Below are 17,663 nucleotides of genomic sequence, written 5' to 3'. Positions count from 1 at the left end.
GGGTTTGGTCAAACATATTTCCATACATTTCCATTAGACGTTTTTTTCTAAATCTGTCATGAATTGGTAAATTGCTCGCAGGTGAATTTTGACTTTCTCTAACAGACAGAAACGTCCCCCAGCAAGCAAAAACCGAGACGTTGAAATGATGGCTAACTATAGACCCAATAGTAACCCACTTCTACCCTAAATAACCTTGAATTTGGTTACATGCCATTTTTGCCAAAATAACTTGATGATGTATGATATTCCAACATGTAAGCAAAGTCAACAAGTGTTCAAGGTGTTTGCTTTCATTTCTTTTACAAGTATACACATCGTCTATTCTTGGGTCATGGTTAGACGTCTATTAGACTTTTACTGGCAGCCAAAATTTAGCCTTGTTTTAGCCAAACATGTTTGCTGGGTCAGGAGGTGGAAGAGTTTTCCCTAAAGATATTGTCCCATGTTCACATTTCTACTCTTATGTTATGCAGTGCTGTCTTTTCCTTTCTGTATCATTATGACATGGTCTGTCAACCAATTACAGTACAAACAGTAAAAGCGTAAATGTAAATTTTGTCCAGTCTCTTGCAATCAAACTCCCACATAACTTAGACTAAGGTATAACTTACAATTTACAATATTGTCATCAAATCTTTAGCCATAGTTTACATCAGAACATCCCTCCAAAGTAAACTGTTATAATGACAACATGACTAAACAATTTGACTGTCTTATCCGTACACAATGACACAAGGACTTGTTATTCTGATGGCACTGACATGTTCATTGACACAGATATTTAATTTTGAGAGATGAACTAAGGATTTTGAGTAAAAGAGTGGCTTTTGCAGGTTATCCATGGTGTTTTGCTATTTGTACAAATTGTTTTGAGAAATGCACTTACTGTTTTGCAAATTGTGAGTATGATTCGAGAAATGTACCAAAGCGACTGAGAAAAACTGTAAAGTGATATTTAAAAAAGCATATTTTACAGTACTAATGAAAAATTACTAAATTAGAAAGGTTCACTGTACACTGTAAGAAATGTCCAATTTTGTCCCAGCTCAAACTTTTCACCTACTGAAATGGACATCCTCCCGTCCCAGTCTGTCAGGCAGATTTCTCATCCACAACAGATATCTTCCCTTGCATTGCAGCAAATAATTTTTCTGAATGTCTTATCCAGTAATTTAACATTTCACAAATTCATTCCTCTTCATTAGTAAAAATCAAGATTAACTTTATGTTATTTATAAATACAGTTCACATTTACAAAAGACAAAAAAAAAACGCTTAAGGTAACAGATAATGACACAAATGTCAATCATTTTGCATGACATGACTTGTCCGATGGACTAATTCCTTAATGTTTGTGTAAAACTATTCAACTGACAACTAGTATAATGTATTTTGATGAATGTAGGAAATGTAGGAAACAGCAGACAGTTGTACATATTCATCTGCATGATTGTATCAAAGCATTTGCAATTTGTCCAGAACTATGAGTATTTGCTTTTATGTTGTACATAAATTACTTGATGATGTGGAGGTTGAACAAAGGGGCAGTTTCCCGGACAGGGTTTAGACTAATCCGGGACTAGGCCTTAGTTATATTAGGACATTTAAGTCGTTTTTACAAACAAACCTTACCAAAAATAAAAAAACAATACTGTAGCGATGAGACAAAACAATAGCACTGATATATGATTTGTCAGTATAAGGTGTTTTTAAATGAAGGCAGCGCAAACATGCATTTTAGTCTGGGACTGTCCGAGAAACCACTCCAAAGTGTTAAAAAAATTAATTTCTGATCTGAGAGATGCTCCAAAGCGACTGAGGAAAATGTAGGGGAAAAATCAAACTCTGATCCATTATAAACAAGTTTGCTTTAGCTCTTTATTTTTACATAAATTGATACAGATGACATTGAACTTGTTAGGTTATTTTGTACACTCAATCTTTAAAAAAGCCTGCTAAACAATATCCTTTAGGTCACTATTTAGCACACATTCAGTCTGTCGGTTTATATACTTACTCGTTTTGTTTTATTACTACAAAACAATATTTGACCTTTTACAATTTAATCAAAAATGACGTTTAACTGCCTTAGTGCTATGTTAGCTAAAATGCTTTGTGCAATACAGCAAGCTGCTTACAGCTGATATAGATAGATAGATAGATAGATAGATAGATAGATAGATAGATAGATAGATAGATAGATAGATAGATAGATAGATAGATAGATAGATAGATAGATAGATAGATAGATAGATAGATAGATAGATAGATAGATAAACACCACGTTGCAAATGAAGCCTGCTAATACTAAAGTTTCTTGTAGAGAAAATGTATTGACCACTAAGTGCAAGTCTGTACCTATGAAATATTGCTGAACAATTGCTGATATTTTGCACAATGGAATATTTGGACCAAAAAACAACAACGACAGTTACTTTAAGTGTGAAGTGTTTAGGTTGCAGTTAATATATAGGGGTTATACAGGGGTTATAGCTATTTGGTGTGTGAGACCTGACGAAAATGTCATTCTTCTTGCTTTACACAACATGTCCTCATTTCAGAGGAGCCCCATTGGATAATTACATCTGTTTTATCAACTTTCTGTGGTTTTGGCAATATAGTGCAAATGTGGAAGAGTGTATTTGTAATGTAAAGAAACCACCTGGTTCCTTCTAGTTTTATCAAATGTCTCAAAGAAGGCCAACGAAATGCTTGTTTTAGACAATTTAGTCAAGCCATGTGTTAAGATTAAGGTAGTGATGTCACCCTTTAAAGCCATCATGAAAAATGATGACTCTGCGAAACAACAAAAAACTATGACATCATCACAAAATCACCTTCTGTAAGCGCAGAACACACAATACCAATTACATTTTCCTCCACTCTCAGAAAAGTGAAAACATTGACGTTAAGCTAGAAATGTTAACAGACAGACAGTCACGTCTACGCTATGTCGATTTCCCTCTCGATGCCCACATACTTCAATGCATCTGCTTGGCTGTACCTAAGAGGAAGATTAAAATAAACCTTCATTATTAATCCCATTTTAATGCATATATTATATACAGTAGATATATAAGTAGTGTTTGTCATCTAACAGTTAGTGTTGATACATAACCTACCTATAATCAAAAAACAGCTCTTCTCCGCACTGTATAGCTCGCTTGGCAAAGATTCCAATGCGATGGTCTCCATTAACCATGACAACTGAAACAATAATCATTGATGTCAAATGTGCTTCATGAATTCAGCTCGGTGTTATTTTTGCGCTTAGAAATAAACTTTACCTTTCGCGTAACAGTTGGGGTTTACAGAATGGTTGGCAAATCGTATTTTATTTCCTTTACGGGTGGCGTCTACTACAAAGTCTGTTATGAAACAAAAATACTTATCGAAGTCAAGTCGAGGATATTAAACAATTCAACCCGAAACATGGACAAAAGATCAATACCATTATTTAAGTTGAACAGAAAGCTGGACATGTATTTGTCGTAGATTCTGCCTCTCCTGTCTGCCTCGTCCTGGGAAATAAGCTACACACAAACACAACATATACATCAGATTATTAAGAATGTTTCAAGGTCGTCATATGAAATGTTAAAGTTGATGTGATCGCCACACACCTCGCCGCAGTATTCAGAGATGAACTCGTTCTTCTGGACTGCCTCTCTGATAAATGTACCCCATCCTGCAACATCAGATGGTGCCAGGAGCAGATGCTGGCAAACAGGTTTAAGGTTATCAGCGTGTATTTGACATTTCAAGTTGTGTGTTGTACCATTTGAGCTACAGGGACTCAAGCAACTTCATATTCTGATCTGTTCTTTCTGCACTCTACACTGCTTGATCTGTGGCTTAAACTATACATTTCTGTTTACTCACACCATATTCATAGTACCTTCTTGAGTCCTCTCTGAATGCTGCAGTTCTTGCAGGAAACCTGTTTGCTGTCCCAATGTTCTGCCGCCCCACAGGTCATGCAGAGATCTGGGTCGCACTCCCTCACTGCCAGGTAACAAGGACACTGTTTAGTGTTACACTGAGTCTTGCAGCGACAGCCTGGAAACCGGTTCTGACCTAGAACCAAAACAGATCCTATTAAAATTAGACTCAAAAAGGAAAAATATTGAGCATTTTAATAAAGGTTTTCTTGAACACTTCCCCTGATTTCCATTGGTTGAACTAACGCATACAGTAGTCCAACACAAAACTCTTTTAACGTTGTGTGTTGGTAAGCAAGCTGCATGCCAGGTTGTTTAACTTGTTATGCCAATAAACCTTTGTATGGCGGCGTATTATTTATTATAGTCTCTACATGTTATACTGGGATACTATTGAGAAGACACTATTTTAACATCCAAAAATGACATGCGGTAGCTTTAACCCCTTCAGACCCTGCGTGCACTGGAATGGACAGCACATGTTTTGTGGTTCAAACCAATAAAAATGATGATCAACCAATCAAAATAAGGCACACTAATTAAACACCTGAAAAATCAAGCCTGAAGGGGTTAAACAAGCAGAGACTGACCCTGTTTTCTTTGCATCAGTGCCCTCTAGTGGTGCACAGATATTGTACTTTTACACTAATAAGAAGAGAAGAGTAATAATAGTGTAAGCACACAGCTATCTTTATGGAAATTTTATTAAAAATGTTAAAAGGTTTATGTGGATTTTGTTATGTTGGGTTAGGGCCAACATAACATTTTTGTCAGCTGAACCCCCTTGACGTAAATATTTTACTTGAAGTACCCACTAAGATTTTAAGGAAACATTTAAATCATTTAATAGCACATTTGCGTGTTTAACTTCAAAAACGTTTATTTTTCATCAGTTTTATCAGAAGTATTTTACATAGTTATTATTATTATTATAACCTGTTATTAGACATTCATTTTGGTCATTAACTTTTGCAAGTACAAAAAATGTTTCTGTCCAGTTTTAGATATATTGAAGTGTTGTATAATAGTCACTTATAATCCAGATTAAACTAATAAAATATATGTTTTTGTTAGTAATTAGATTTTAACTATTTATTTACATTTTATCATTTAAAGGCGGGGTGCAAGAGTACCAAAACGCACTTGTAGTTGGTTTTGGGGAAAGTTACTTTTAAAAGTAATGCATTACAATATTAAGTTACTCCCAAAAAAGGTAACTAATTGCGTTACTTAGTTACTTTTCATGGAAAGTAATGCTTACGTTACTTTTGCGTTACTTTTGCGTTGCTTTTTCTTGGCTGAGGCTTGATCTCTTTTAGCCCTTGCATGTTTTTTTATGACTGAACAGTTCTGCATTCAGAAATCGCATATTTCATCACAAAAATGTCGAGCTTTGGCCGGCAATCGCAGTTTCTGACTTAAAACTGTTCCAACACAGGCGTGTACGCATAAAGTGCATAATGTGACTACATTATAACTAAATTAAATTTAGTTTAATTCAGTACATATATTTTTTTAAATCTAATTAATTCAAATAAAAAAGTAACTTGCATTACTTTTTTATAAAAGTAACTCAAAAATTAATGTGTACATTTAAAAAGTAATGCATTACTTTAATCATTACTTCAGAAAAGTAATATTATTACATGATGGACATTACTTATAATGTGTTACCCGCAACACTGCTTGTAGCCAATCAGCAGTAAGGGGCATGTCTACTAACACGGGTTGCATATGTGTGGGGCGGGTCTATCAAAAGAAGGTCCAGATTCTATTGGGGTAGGGGTGTGTTTAAGTGATTTCAAATGTCAACACGAGATTGTGCACCCCACATTTAATTTTAATTGATACATTTTTATCGACTGACAAACCCCCTGCAATTCCCCCGAGAACCACCAGGGGTTGGAATACCCTGAGTTAAGGAATAAAAATCTACTAGCAAATGAAACCATGAAAAAATTTCATTTGTATTGAACTCACACTCTCGATCACACTGACAGAATTTTTCGCAAAAATTCTGGGTCATCACACACGGACAGGAGCTGTCACACGGGTGCTCAGGGTGGTCACATGGTTGATAATTGTACACCTGATTGGACGAGCTGTCTGCAAGACAAACAGGAAGGACAGATGAGTGATAACATATCTATGTAAAAATAACTGGATCTGCTCAACATTTGTGCTGTTAACTATACGACAAATTACTATTACAATATTTCATTTTTCGAAAGTATTCTTCTAAAATCTATTTCTGGTCGAGTACTATAGAGATCCTTACCTTTCTTTAACTGTATCTTTGCCCATAATCTATCAAATAAAAACATATTTCACGATTAGTCTTTTTTTACACTTACATTTATGCATTTGGCAGAAGCATTTATCCAAAGCGACTTACAGTGCATTGCAAAATATACATTTCTTTTTAATCAGTATGTGTGTTCGAACCCACAACCATTTGAGCTGCTAATGCAATGCTCTACCAATGAGCTATACAGTGGCACAACATAACATTCAATGTAGTAGTTATTAAAGCATCAAACATCTTGCCTGTGCTTTCTCTTCTTCTTCTGTGGTGAGATCCCACCGTCCTCCATTGGTACGCGGTGAATCAGCACCTCTTTTACCGCAAACCTGTATACCTGATGCAATCGAACACACACACAGATAGATTATACACACGAGACAGTGTTACACCCCCACCTCATACCTCATCATCCCTTAATGGAACAGTTAATGCGTGTTAGTCAGAACTTTGAAACTCGTCTGAGGCACAACTGCTCATTATCATGTTGATCTTTGCCATATGAGCACGCACACACACTACCGCATGTGCACACGCACAAACACACAATCAAAACAACATTCTTCCTGAAAAAGATTTGGCTCTTTCTCTAAATGCAAGCAAAACACATGATTTGAGGTAAGGACTTTCCAGTTAGCCAAACCACAGTCTTTCTGGGAAAAACACAGGCACACACACAAACACACTTTTTTAAGTTATGTTGAAATTCCCAACCGCCCCCCATGTAATAACATTAAATTCAATGTAGAATCTGTTGTTATTGTGTACGTGTGCACCTCTCTGCATGATTTGGTTCCAATGAGTCGTGCAATAGAGCAGAAGTTATTGAAGTATGTGCCATGTAGGACTCTAAAGAGAGACTCCTCTGCTCCGCTCCATTGTGGAGGTGATTCTGAGTCCTCTACTCCTTCCTCGCCTGCTCTCGGTTTGGTGGGGCTTGGACATCTTGAGTTACCCTCTGGCACACACAAAAAATACACAATGGTAAATTACTAGTTAAGATACAAACATTGCGTCAATTACTGTGTCATGTGCCCTGTTACCACACATGAACAAATAACTGTATTGCACTCATTTGTCATAGATTACAAACCAAAACATTTGTTCTTTTCAAAGAGGTACTTGTTCAAGAGTTCGGTTTAGCAACTAGTCAGAGCCGGTCTGAGTATTTCACAATCTGCTCAGTTACTGGCATTTTCACACACAACCATTTCTAGGGTTTACGAAGAATGGTGCGAATAGGGAAAAACATCCAGTATGCGGCAGTCCTGTGGGCAAAAATGCCTTGTTGATGCTAGAGGTCAGAGGAGAATGGGCCGACTGATTCAAGCTGATAGAAGAGCAACTTTGACTGAAATAACCACTCGTTACAACCGAGGTATGCAGCAAAGCATCTGTGAAGCCACAACACGCACAACCTTAAGGCGGATGGTCTACAACAGCAGAATACCCAACCTGGTCCCACTCATCTTCACTACAAAAAGGAAAAACAGGCTGCAATTTGCACGAGCTCAACAAAATTGGACAATTGAAGACTGGAAAAATGTTGTCTGGTCTGATGAGTCTCGATTTCTGTTGAGACATTCAGATGGTAGAGTCAGAATTTGGTGTAAACAGAATGAGAACATGGATCCATCATGCCTTGTAACCACTGTGCAGGCTGGTGGTGGTGGTTTAATGGTGTGTAGGATGTTTTCTTGGCACACTTATTGCCCCTTAATGCCAATTTGGGCATCACTTAAATGCCACAGCCTACCTGAGCATTGTTTCTGACCATGTCCATCCCTTTATGACCACCATGTACCCATCCTCTGATGGCTACTTCCAGCAGGATAATGCACCATGTCACAAAGCTCAAATCATTTCAAATTAGTTTCTTGAACATGACAATGAGTTCACTGTACTAAATGGCGCCCACAATCACCAGATCTCAACCCAATAGAGCATCTTTGGGATGTGGTGGAACGGGAGCTTCGTGCCCTAAATATGCGTCCCACAAATCTCCATCAACTGCAAGATGCTATCCTATCAATATGGGCCAACATTTCTAAAGAATGCTTTCAGCACCTTGTTGAATTAATGCCATGTAGATTTAAGGCAGTTCTAAAGGCGAAAGGGGGTCAAACACAGTATTAGTATGGTGTTCCTAATAATCCTTTAGGTAAGTGTATATAGTTACCAGATCTTAAACTTTTCTAAGGAAATTAAGTGTTGCTTGTCTGTGCAAAAGACAAACAATCTGCTTTGATCATTATTCTTTGCACACCCTTCCAGCTACTTTAACTGCCAAGCTATTTTTGGCAGGACAAAGGTATGTCTGTGTGTTTCATCTGTATTATCTCAGTCTGGATCGTTTGGTTTTGACCTATCAAATGTTTTTACGCTAAGCTGTTGTGGACGTGAGGAGAGCATGACCTGTATGTATTTTCTATGTCTTGTTAGGGGGTGTGCACACCAAAGCTTTTAAGCCAGCGGCCGGCGCATGTTTTCAATTGTTTCCAATGGAAGTGCTGTGTTTTTCAAAAAAGCCACCAGCTGGCTGGTTTTTCCACGCTGAAAGCCGCTGCTCTGTGTTTTTTTTCAAGAGTTGAAAAATATTCAACTTTGGGTGAAAAGCTCAGCTCGTCAATGTCTGTTCTCACACGGCCGTCCAATCACAGTGGAGGAGGGACGGGACAAATACACAACGACCAACTGGCGCATCGCACAATGACTGATAAACAAAGAAGAAGTATCAAGAGCAACCAAAGCGCTCCGCTGAAAATAAACTGTCAGTCACCTGAAATAAAGCTGTCCGCTGGGCATTTTCAGCTGCATAAAAAAACTTTGGTGTGCATGCCCCCTTAATTATATTTGTATTTCTATATGTTAGTGTGTGTACCTGATGAGCTGGTGGTCTCATGGTCACTGTCTCCATCTTTTCCCTCCTCACCTGACCCTGAGTGGGTGGTGCCACTTGAACTGGAGGGGCGGGGCTGTCGCCGCCTACGGCGAGATCTTTGAGACCTCTGCATATTTTGATCAGCAAACTCTTTCGCCCCTTTCTATGATCAAATGGGGAAACAGAGAAAGAGTGAGATACATGGAGATGTAGTCATGAATTAATAATAATAAATAAAAAATAATTTAAAGCCTTACCTGAAGCAGAAAGCATTCCTGTCCACAAGGTTCTGTCTCTATTCTGATCTCTTTAGTCTTTCTCTTATATACATTAGGAGATGCATGGAATGCTGTACAAAGACAAAACAAACTTCAGTTATGTAACATTTCGATATGACACTAATGTTGTGAATTATTTACTTACCCTCATGTTGTTACAAACCTGTATTCATTTCGTTGTTCTGCTGAACACAAAGGAAGTTATTTTGAGCAATGTTTGTAACCAACCGTTTTTGAGCACCATGACTTCCATGGTATTTTACCTGCTGTGGTAGCCAATGGTGCTTCTGTTTCCTGCTTCATTACAAATGACTTTCTTTGTGTTTAGCAGAACAAAGACATTTTTACAGGTTTGTCACAACATGAGTGTGAGTAAATAATGACAGAATTTTCATTTTTGGGTGAACTATCCCTTTAATATAAAATAACAAGTGGACTGTAACATAAATTGCATGAAGTTCAAAACATCAAAATGTAAACAATATTCAATGGCAAAAATGACAAGAAAAATATAATTTCTCACGGTGAAGAAAACAGTCGTATTTGAAGCAGCGGCGACAGAAAAGTGTGTGAAAAGAGTGCAAACTTTGTTCCCTCTGAACAGATTTGGCAAAGGGGCCGTCCATGTTGGGCGTGCAGAGAGGAGGCAACTTCACAGTGCTGGAGGGCTCCAGGAGATCCTTATACCTGCAAATATTAAATGTATTATTTGTTACACTTTTAAGTACATGACAGTGTTTTTAAATCATACATTTGATCTGTCTGTATGTTATCTAGGAATCAAACCCAAGACATTGGTGTTGCTAGCACCATCCTTTTCCATTTGAGCTATAATATGTTAAACCTAACAATGGGTAAGGATTTGTATCTATATTGTTACATTGACAGTAACACTGTCAAAAATGTTATTGCAATAACGCTGCTTTACACCGATAGACTGGCATAAAATACAAGTTATCACACTAGACAACTCCTACTCTCAAATTTCCCCCAGCCGGCAGAAAAGATATTAAATAAGCACAGCTGGTGGAATGCACAATAATGTCATGAAACAGTAAACAGTCGGATGATAATACAGACTGTGACGGCTTTTTGTTTCCACCGCCGTGGCAGCTGCACACCCACTAACAGCACAGCTTCCCATGAACCTTTATTTAACAGGCACAACATATTCTTTCCAACACAAGATGAAGTATGTGTGATGACTTTATAGATTGCATAGTCTTTGTGAACAAAGGCTTGAGTTTTGGAAATCGGCTTCATAAAATGCTAAAATTGGATTTAACGTGAGAAAACTGATTTGATTTGAACTGCAATGAGTAGGACTTGTCAGCATATGTTTGGTATTATATGCAACTCCTCGATCTGTCTGATTATCATAGTGTTTTATTTACACAAAGTTTGTACACCTGAGCTGTGATCTAGCAGTTAACACACATAACTAAAAAGTCTGAGCTCATGTGAGAGCAATGTGTTTTAATCCTGATGGTGTTATCCTCTGTTCCTCTCTATATCCCCACAGTGTTAAGTCTTAACACTAAGATGTCAATATTTTCAAAAAATACAATTATGTGAAACATCCGATGTTAATAGTAGGGCCTACTTGTCCTTCAGCTCCTGCATTGTGCCTTTGTAAGGAAACATGGATGCAATAGCTGTGAAAATCTTGTCATTGGGAATCTTCTTATTGATGGTAGGATCTCTTCCTAATGATGGAAGAGCAAGAAGGAAATCAATGTTGTCATTGTTTAACCTCATGTTCCAAATACATATGGATGTATTTTTGTATAACACATGCAAGTAAACATCCATTTACATTAAATGTAAGGTCATGGTGACAAGGGGGTGTCAAGCTCCAGAAATAACAACAAAGCCCCCCAAAAAAGTAGGATGGCAGTTGTTTGAATTGGCATTGTGTGGCTGCATGACATAAATGTCTTTTCTTGGGCTTCACAGAAGTTGTACAGTAGCAAACATATTTGCTAAGTAAACAATTATGAACTAGCAGCACTTTAATGCAAATGTAAACTGGTGCACACGCTAAAGAGTGTGTAATGTCTCTTTGTTTTGGTAAAGCTGGGATCAGGGTGTACTGTAAGTGGATACAGGGCTAAAACAAACTGAATGAACAAACAGCTTTTCCCAGCCCTCACTGAACACAGTCAAAACTCAGAGCAAACAACTGCACACATACACAATGACTGATCTGACTGCTCAACACATGAACTCTGATCTATCTATCTATCTATGGTGAGTTGCCAATTATTATATATAATTTTGTCAGCATTCATTAGATGGCTCATTCATGTGCTGCTCTTAGTCCATTCACTGAGTGTCTGATGTACACAAAACCATTAAGAACTTACTTAATATGGCAAGTTAAGTCTGCTTTAAAAAACAAAGATGTTGTTACAAGATATTTGGGTAACTCTAATGTGCACTTCTGAGAATGAACTAAACCAGAGTTTTGTTTGAGCCTATGTAGCAAGCAGTGTAGTCGGTAATGGGTTATGTGGTGTTCACTTTTAATCTACTGTAGTGTTAGCGTTTACTTCCTCCTTTCACCTTCAGTAGTGCTCCTCCTCTTCCTCTTGATAAAGCTCACTTTAGACTCTTCCGTAGACTCTGCTGTGCTTTTCTGGGTTTCTTTCTCCTCTCCTTCCTCCTCCTTATTCTCTGCAGGCTCTTCCTCCCCCTCTTCCTCTGGATCTGAGTATTGACTCAACGCCTCCACCAGCTCTTTGAAGATCTCATCATTTATGAAGCCACCCTCTGTTATCAAAGTACAAACATTGGGTAACATTGCACACCCACCTAAACCTGCACGTACTGTACACATAATTTAATGATATTACAACAAGGACATCAATAAAAGCATTTGGAATTTAGCGGTTGAATTACACCTGAAAAAAGTGTGATATAATCAATGATTTTGCCGGCAATAGGTCAAGGTCAAATTTATTTATATAGGACTCAAAAATAAAACATATAAGGAAAATAAGATTGGACCCACAATTGAGCCCTGGGGCACCCCACAAGTGACGGGAACTGAGCTTGATGAAAATTCTCAAATTTTCATCACAAAAAGTCCTGTTTGCGAGATATAATGCAAACCAATCTAGTGCACCATCATAAATGCCAACTTCAAGATCCAATCTCTTTCACAAGATACAATGATCCACAGTATCAAAAGCCGCACTTATGTCAAATAATAGAAGAATAGTACAGTTGCCAGAGTCTGCAGTTAGTAAGAGGTCATTTACTACCCTCAAAAGTGCAGATTTAGTAATGTTTAGCTCTGAAGCCAGACTGAAAAGGATCCAGAATGTTGTTAGAGATTAAATAGGAGGAAACTTGATTTAATACACACTTTTCCAAAACTTTGTGCAAAATGGAAGTTTTATAGTTATTAAAATCTGAAGGATCAAGATTAGCTTTTTTTGAGTAAAGGATGGACCACAGCCTGTTTAAGGCAAAATGGTACAGTACCCGTTAGTAAAGTTAAGCATTATCAAGAATATATAGATTATTTAAATGTCTTTCTGTAAGGCCATTAAGTTTTGTAGTAATAACTACATTATTAGTCATTATCTCTTTACTTTAAACCTCAATAACAATAAGCCATTAGAAATTCAATTCAATTAATTTTACTGAATCAGATCAAACCGTCCAAATCTTTTCAAAAATTAGTTTGCATCAATGCTCAAAACTGTTTACTGAATTTCTTGTGTGCTATTTATCATGCATATAATGTCTCGGTAAAATATATGCATTAATAATTTAGGGTTAAATTAGTTTATATAAATGTAAATTATTGAAATTAAAATTATTCTTTTTTTTAGATATTATAAATAAGACTTTAACTCTTTTTACATTTGTTTTACATTTGAATCTATATGGGTTAGCGATGCATAACAATTCATCTCAATTAAACTATAGCAGAATAAAAGTTTTTGTTTACATCATATATATCTGTGAACTTTGTATAATAGTTATGTATATATAAATGCACACACATGCATGTATATATTTAAGAAATGTTTACATGTGTATATACATTTGTATATTTATATATAATTTATATTATATATAAATATAAATACTTAATATATAAATATTTTTTTTCTTAAAATTATACATGCATGTGTGCATATTTATATATACATAATTATACACAGTTTATACAAATATATAATGTAAACAAAAACTTTGATTCTGCTATAGATTAAAGGAACAGTATGTAAGAAATGTATATCAATTAATCATAAAATGGCCCTGATATGTCACTAGACATTAAGAAATCATTTTCATTTCAAATACTTATATCACTGACAACAGTGGTCTGGCCAGGATATTGACATTTAAAAAGTGGAGTTGCAGCCCTCAACTGATGTTTATGTTGTCATGTTGTGCATTGGCCACCAGTTGTGTGATTGCAGTACCAGTTTTAGCCACAAGTTTTGTGACTGCAATACCAGTTTTGGCCACAATCCTACATACTGTTCCTTTAATCGTGATTCATCCTTATGCATCCCTAATATGGGTACAGGGCTATTGGTTTAAAATTTTTGTTACTGATTGAAAACCACATTTATGGGCACATTTTTGGGCAAAGTCACTAACCTCTGTCCCCATGAACCCCATCATAATTATCAATGAGTTCCTCCAAAAAAGCCTCGTCCTGTTCCAACACCTCATCTCCCATGTAGGGGATATTATGCAAAAATGTCTCATCTTCCACCTTAAAAAGAAGAAGAAGAAAACCGAAGTGAGACAGAAACAATTGAAGAGAGGGCTGTGTTTTAAACAAAGACATGTATGTCCCAATACAATTAAATGACAGCTAAATGCAGGTAATGCACAGTAAATCTGTTTGTGCTTGTTTGTGGCTTAATGCTTTCGTTTATGCCTATATCTTTGTCTGTAAGTGAGTGTGGGTGTTTAAAGAGGCACATCCTCTACCTGAGAGATGATTCGAAAAACACACGCTTGTCTTTCAGAACATGTGAATGCACTGCTGCGGCGTGACCTACTTTTTAAAATGACCAGTGTCATAAAATGATGCTTTTCATCTCTAGCTCTCTCCCTTCTCACTGCATGAACAAGGTCCTAATGGTTATGATGAGTGCTTTTAATGTGTGTTAATGTGTGGGCACTTTTGTCTGTATCCAGTACCATGAAGTTCTGCTGCAAAGGGGACCAGGAGTACATGAATGGTATCCCAGCGACAGTTGTCAAGGGACGCATGGCAACTGCTTGGTTCGGAAAAGATGGAATGCCAAACTCCACCATGCACAACTGTGGTTGGACAAAGAAAGAAATGACAGAGTCAGCATGTTATTCAAAATTATGACAGGTTACTTGGATTGTATGGTACGCTTACAATTTTTATATTCGTCTTAATAGAATACATTATAATTAATATCATGCCATTTATTTTGGCAAGAGAGCTATTTTATTTTAAAAAATCAATTTTCTATTGTTGTCTTATCAATTAGAGGTTAAGTGTGCCACAGTTGGCCCATTACTTACATGATTAGGTTTAAACACTTGTCAGATAAAATATGATGAAGTGGGTGCCACAGGAAGGTGAACTGTGGCACCTGATCTGAAGTCATTGCGGGTGTTTTGTTAGAATAAATTAGTTTTGGGTAATGGCTTGGCAGAGCTGACTGTGTATTGATCCAGCTCATAAATCATCTTGGGGGGACAGTCGTGCGCTGAATTAGTACAGTCAATTCACAATAAAGCTATGCAGAATGACTGACACCTGTTAGTGGTGGTCAATGCCCATACACCCCTCCCTTCCCCAGGCTATGTGTCATTCTTGCCTTTTTACTGGGCAGAGAGCCACTTGGGGTGGACAGAGGGATAGACTGGATTCTGAGCTTAGACCATTCCTCATTCAATAGCTCCGTTCTTCCTTCAATCTTACGCCGATTAGACTGGAACAGAGCCTATGAGAAACACACAGACACACACAAAGAGACTATTAAAAGGGAATTAGATTAGACTGGTATAGTACAATGTCAAGGAAGATGAAAAGATTGGTTAACAGAAACTGGAGAGTTAAAAAAATTGTAGGATGAAAGTAAAAAAGCTGAGAGACAAGAGTAAAATAAAGAAATACAGTATAAAAGGCCGACTACCTTAACTTCCTCAGCTTTGCGGAAGCGTTTTAACTGTCTTAACCTCATGTACTCAGACTTCACTCTTTTCTTCCATTCCACCAGACTGCGGTGGGGCTTTGCACTGCATGACCGAGAACCTGACCCCTCCTCCATCATCACTTTTTTCCTAGGAAGAGGACACAGGATCCATATTTATATATGAAATATATAGAAAAATGTGAGAAATTAGGAAAAATTGGTTATTGCTGGGTTAAGTGCAGGACAATTTTACATACACAGTGCTAGACGAACATGATACTTCAGAGTTACATTTACTTCAAACTTTTGTGTTTGTTTCATCAGAATTATTATCAAATATTTCAAAAGAAAAACATGCGTGGCTCATACAAATAAATAGAAAACGCATTATTCACACTTTAATATATTTCTGTGAAACTCTATTCCCGTAAGTATGTGACTCGTATGTGACTCATATCTCTCTCTCTCTCTCTCTCTCTCTCTCTCTCTCTCTTACACACACACACACACACACACACACACACACACACACACACACACACACACACCTTTAAATCGCATGACTCAAACTTTATCATTCAGTCGTGTTGACTTCATATAGGACTGAGCGCCCCCTGCAGTTCACAAACAGAATGAACACTCTGCATTTGAATACAATTTAAAGGTCTCCAATTCATCTAGTACTTCAAATTAATACCACTGTATTGTAACAAATCTGTTTATCGTTTAAATACAATTGTAGCTTTGGCAGACACCGAATGAAACAATACAAGTGACACTCGGAAAAACACGCGCTCCTTTAACACGCGCGCACACACACAAGCACAGTGGAAGTGGGCGTGTCTCTCTCACGAGCCCATATCACCACGGTGCGGATAAGTGCGTAGTACACTTTCTCTGCATTTCATAACCCTCCAATGCAGTTTTTTCGAACTTTCGATGAACTGCACTGACATATAAATGTTTATTTAGCTAAGACAAGGCGTAATGCTTAAAAACGCCTATTAATAAGCACTGGAAGCATGAGGCACGAGCGAAGGCGTTTCTACCGACAGACGCGTACTGTAGCTTCAACAGCACAACATGCTGTAAATAATCGCGCGAGATGCTACCGTGAAGCAAACTGAAGTACACACGCCGAGATGGTTTACATGCCATACGCACATAGGCACGCACATGCTCTATCTCTCTCCCACACATGTTGGATAACGAATACCGATCACCGCTGTCGCAGTTTAAAATACCTTAAGAGTCCCTGCTCCTTCCTTTAAATCCTTGCGAATCGGATTCAGCTTTAAGTGCGCAGCAAAGAAGCCCCAAAAACGTCCTGTAGTGATAAATGGTGTCCTAGCTACCGAGCCGCTGCAGAAATCGGTGCCGGAGTGCTTGTGTTGACGGATGTGAGGATTTCTCGCTCGTCCGTAAGCATGTCGAGATTGTAGTTGCACAGTTAGGAGCTGCGCACTTGGTTGGCACGCTCAAAGCGGAGGGTGACGTCTTTATTATGTACTTACTCCAGCTCTCTGGCTGGACCACAGGCTAGTGTGCGACAAAAAATTATTATCTGAATAATTGATACCGTAAAACGCAAAATTATACCTCATGTAAGGACGTTTATAAACATAATTAATAAACATTACATTATACTGTATACGATATTAAATGTGAAAATAAACGTATATAATGTTAACTGCTATTATTATTATTAGTATTATTATTACTATTATTATTATTATTATTTAACGGCTTAGTAACATTAATATACTAGTAATAAAGTGTTTATGAGTGTGTTATATAGCTGACAACCGTTATAGCTATATAAATTGTTGTAGTACTTTACGTTATGTATTTTAATTAGACATGTACACGTAAACATTTATAAATAGATCCACAGAAGGTTTCTAAGCTGTTTGTACACTGCTCTCTTGAGATCGCAGCAGACAGTGTAGTGTGCCGTCCCCTCTAGAGAAGGAGGGAGCCAGGACTGAGTGAGACACTATCCTACGTCACGTGACGAAACGGGAGCGCGCTTAAAGGGTGCAAAATGTTAAATATTGCAACTGTGATGATGGGTTTCCTGGTTCCTGAAATAAATATTAAGAACTACTT

General features: G+C 37.4%; 1 protein-coding gene across 1 annotated transcript; it reads right to left on the bottom strand.

The window, feature by feature from the left end:
* Positions 1-1,863: 1,863 nt before the first annotated feature.
* On the bottom strand, positions 1,864-17,116 carry ezh1 (enhancer of zeste 1 polycomb repressive complex 2 subunit). The gene is made up of 20 exons (XM_065271709.2): positions 16,799-17,116; positions 15,555-15,702; positions 15,237-15,362; positions 14,581-14,703; positions 14,029-14,146; positions 11,971-12,177; positions 11,009-11,111; positions 9,929-10,092; positions 9,385-9,476; positions 9,128-9,290; positions 7,023-7,204; positions 6,492-6,583; positions 6,223-6,251; positions 5,925-6,050; positions 3,902-4,080; positions 3,627-3,722; positions 3,455-3,536; positions 3,291-3,371; positions 3,126-3,210; positions 1,864-3,007 (listed from the first exon to the last, which is right to left on the bottom strand). The coding sequence occupies exons 2-20, from the start codon at positions 15,690-15,692 to the stop codon at positions 2,947-2,949; spliced, it is 2,247 nt and encodes a 748-aa protein (XP_065127781.1). The 5' UTR covers positions 15,693-15,702; positions 16,799-17,116; the 3' UTR covers positions 1,864-2,946.
* Positions 17,117-17,663: the final 547 nt, after the last annotated feature.

This window comes from Paramisgurnus dabryanus, chromosome 3, assembly GCF_030506205.2.
Source record: "Paramisgurnus dabryanus chromosome 3, PD_genome_1.1, whole genome shotgun sequence".
NCBI classification, from domain to species: domain Eukaryota; kingdom Metazoa; phylum Chordata; class Actinopteri; order Cypriniformes; family Cobitidae; genus Paramisgurnus; species Paramisgurnus dabryanus.
Note: the sequence above shows the minus strand (reverse complement) of the source record. Positions and strands in the feature narration are given on the sequence as shown.

Coding starts and splice junctions, on each gene's coding strand:
- ezh1 (XM_065271709.2), bottom strand. CDS start 15,692: ATGATGGAGGAGGGGTCAGGTTCTCGGTCATGCAGTGCAAAGCCCCAC. Junction 3,372..3,454: donor TCTGTTCAACTTAAATAATG/GTATTGATCTTT, acceptor GTTTCATAACAG/ACTTTGTAGTAGACGCCACC. Junction 3,211..3,290: donor CCCCAACTGTTACGCGAAAG/GTAAAGTTTATT, acceptor TTATTGTTTCAG/TTGTCATGGTTAATGGAGAC.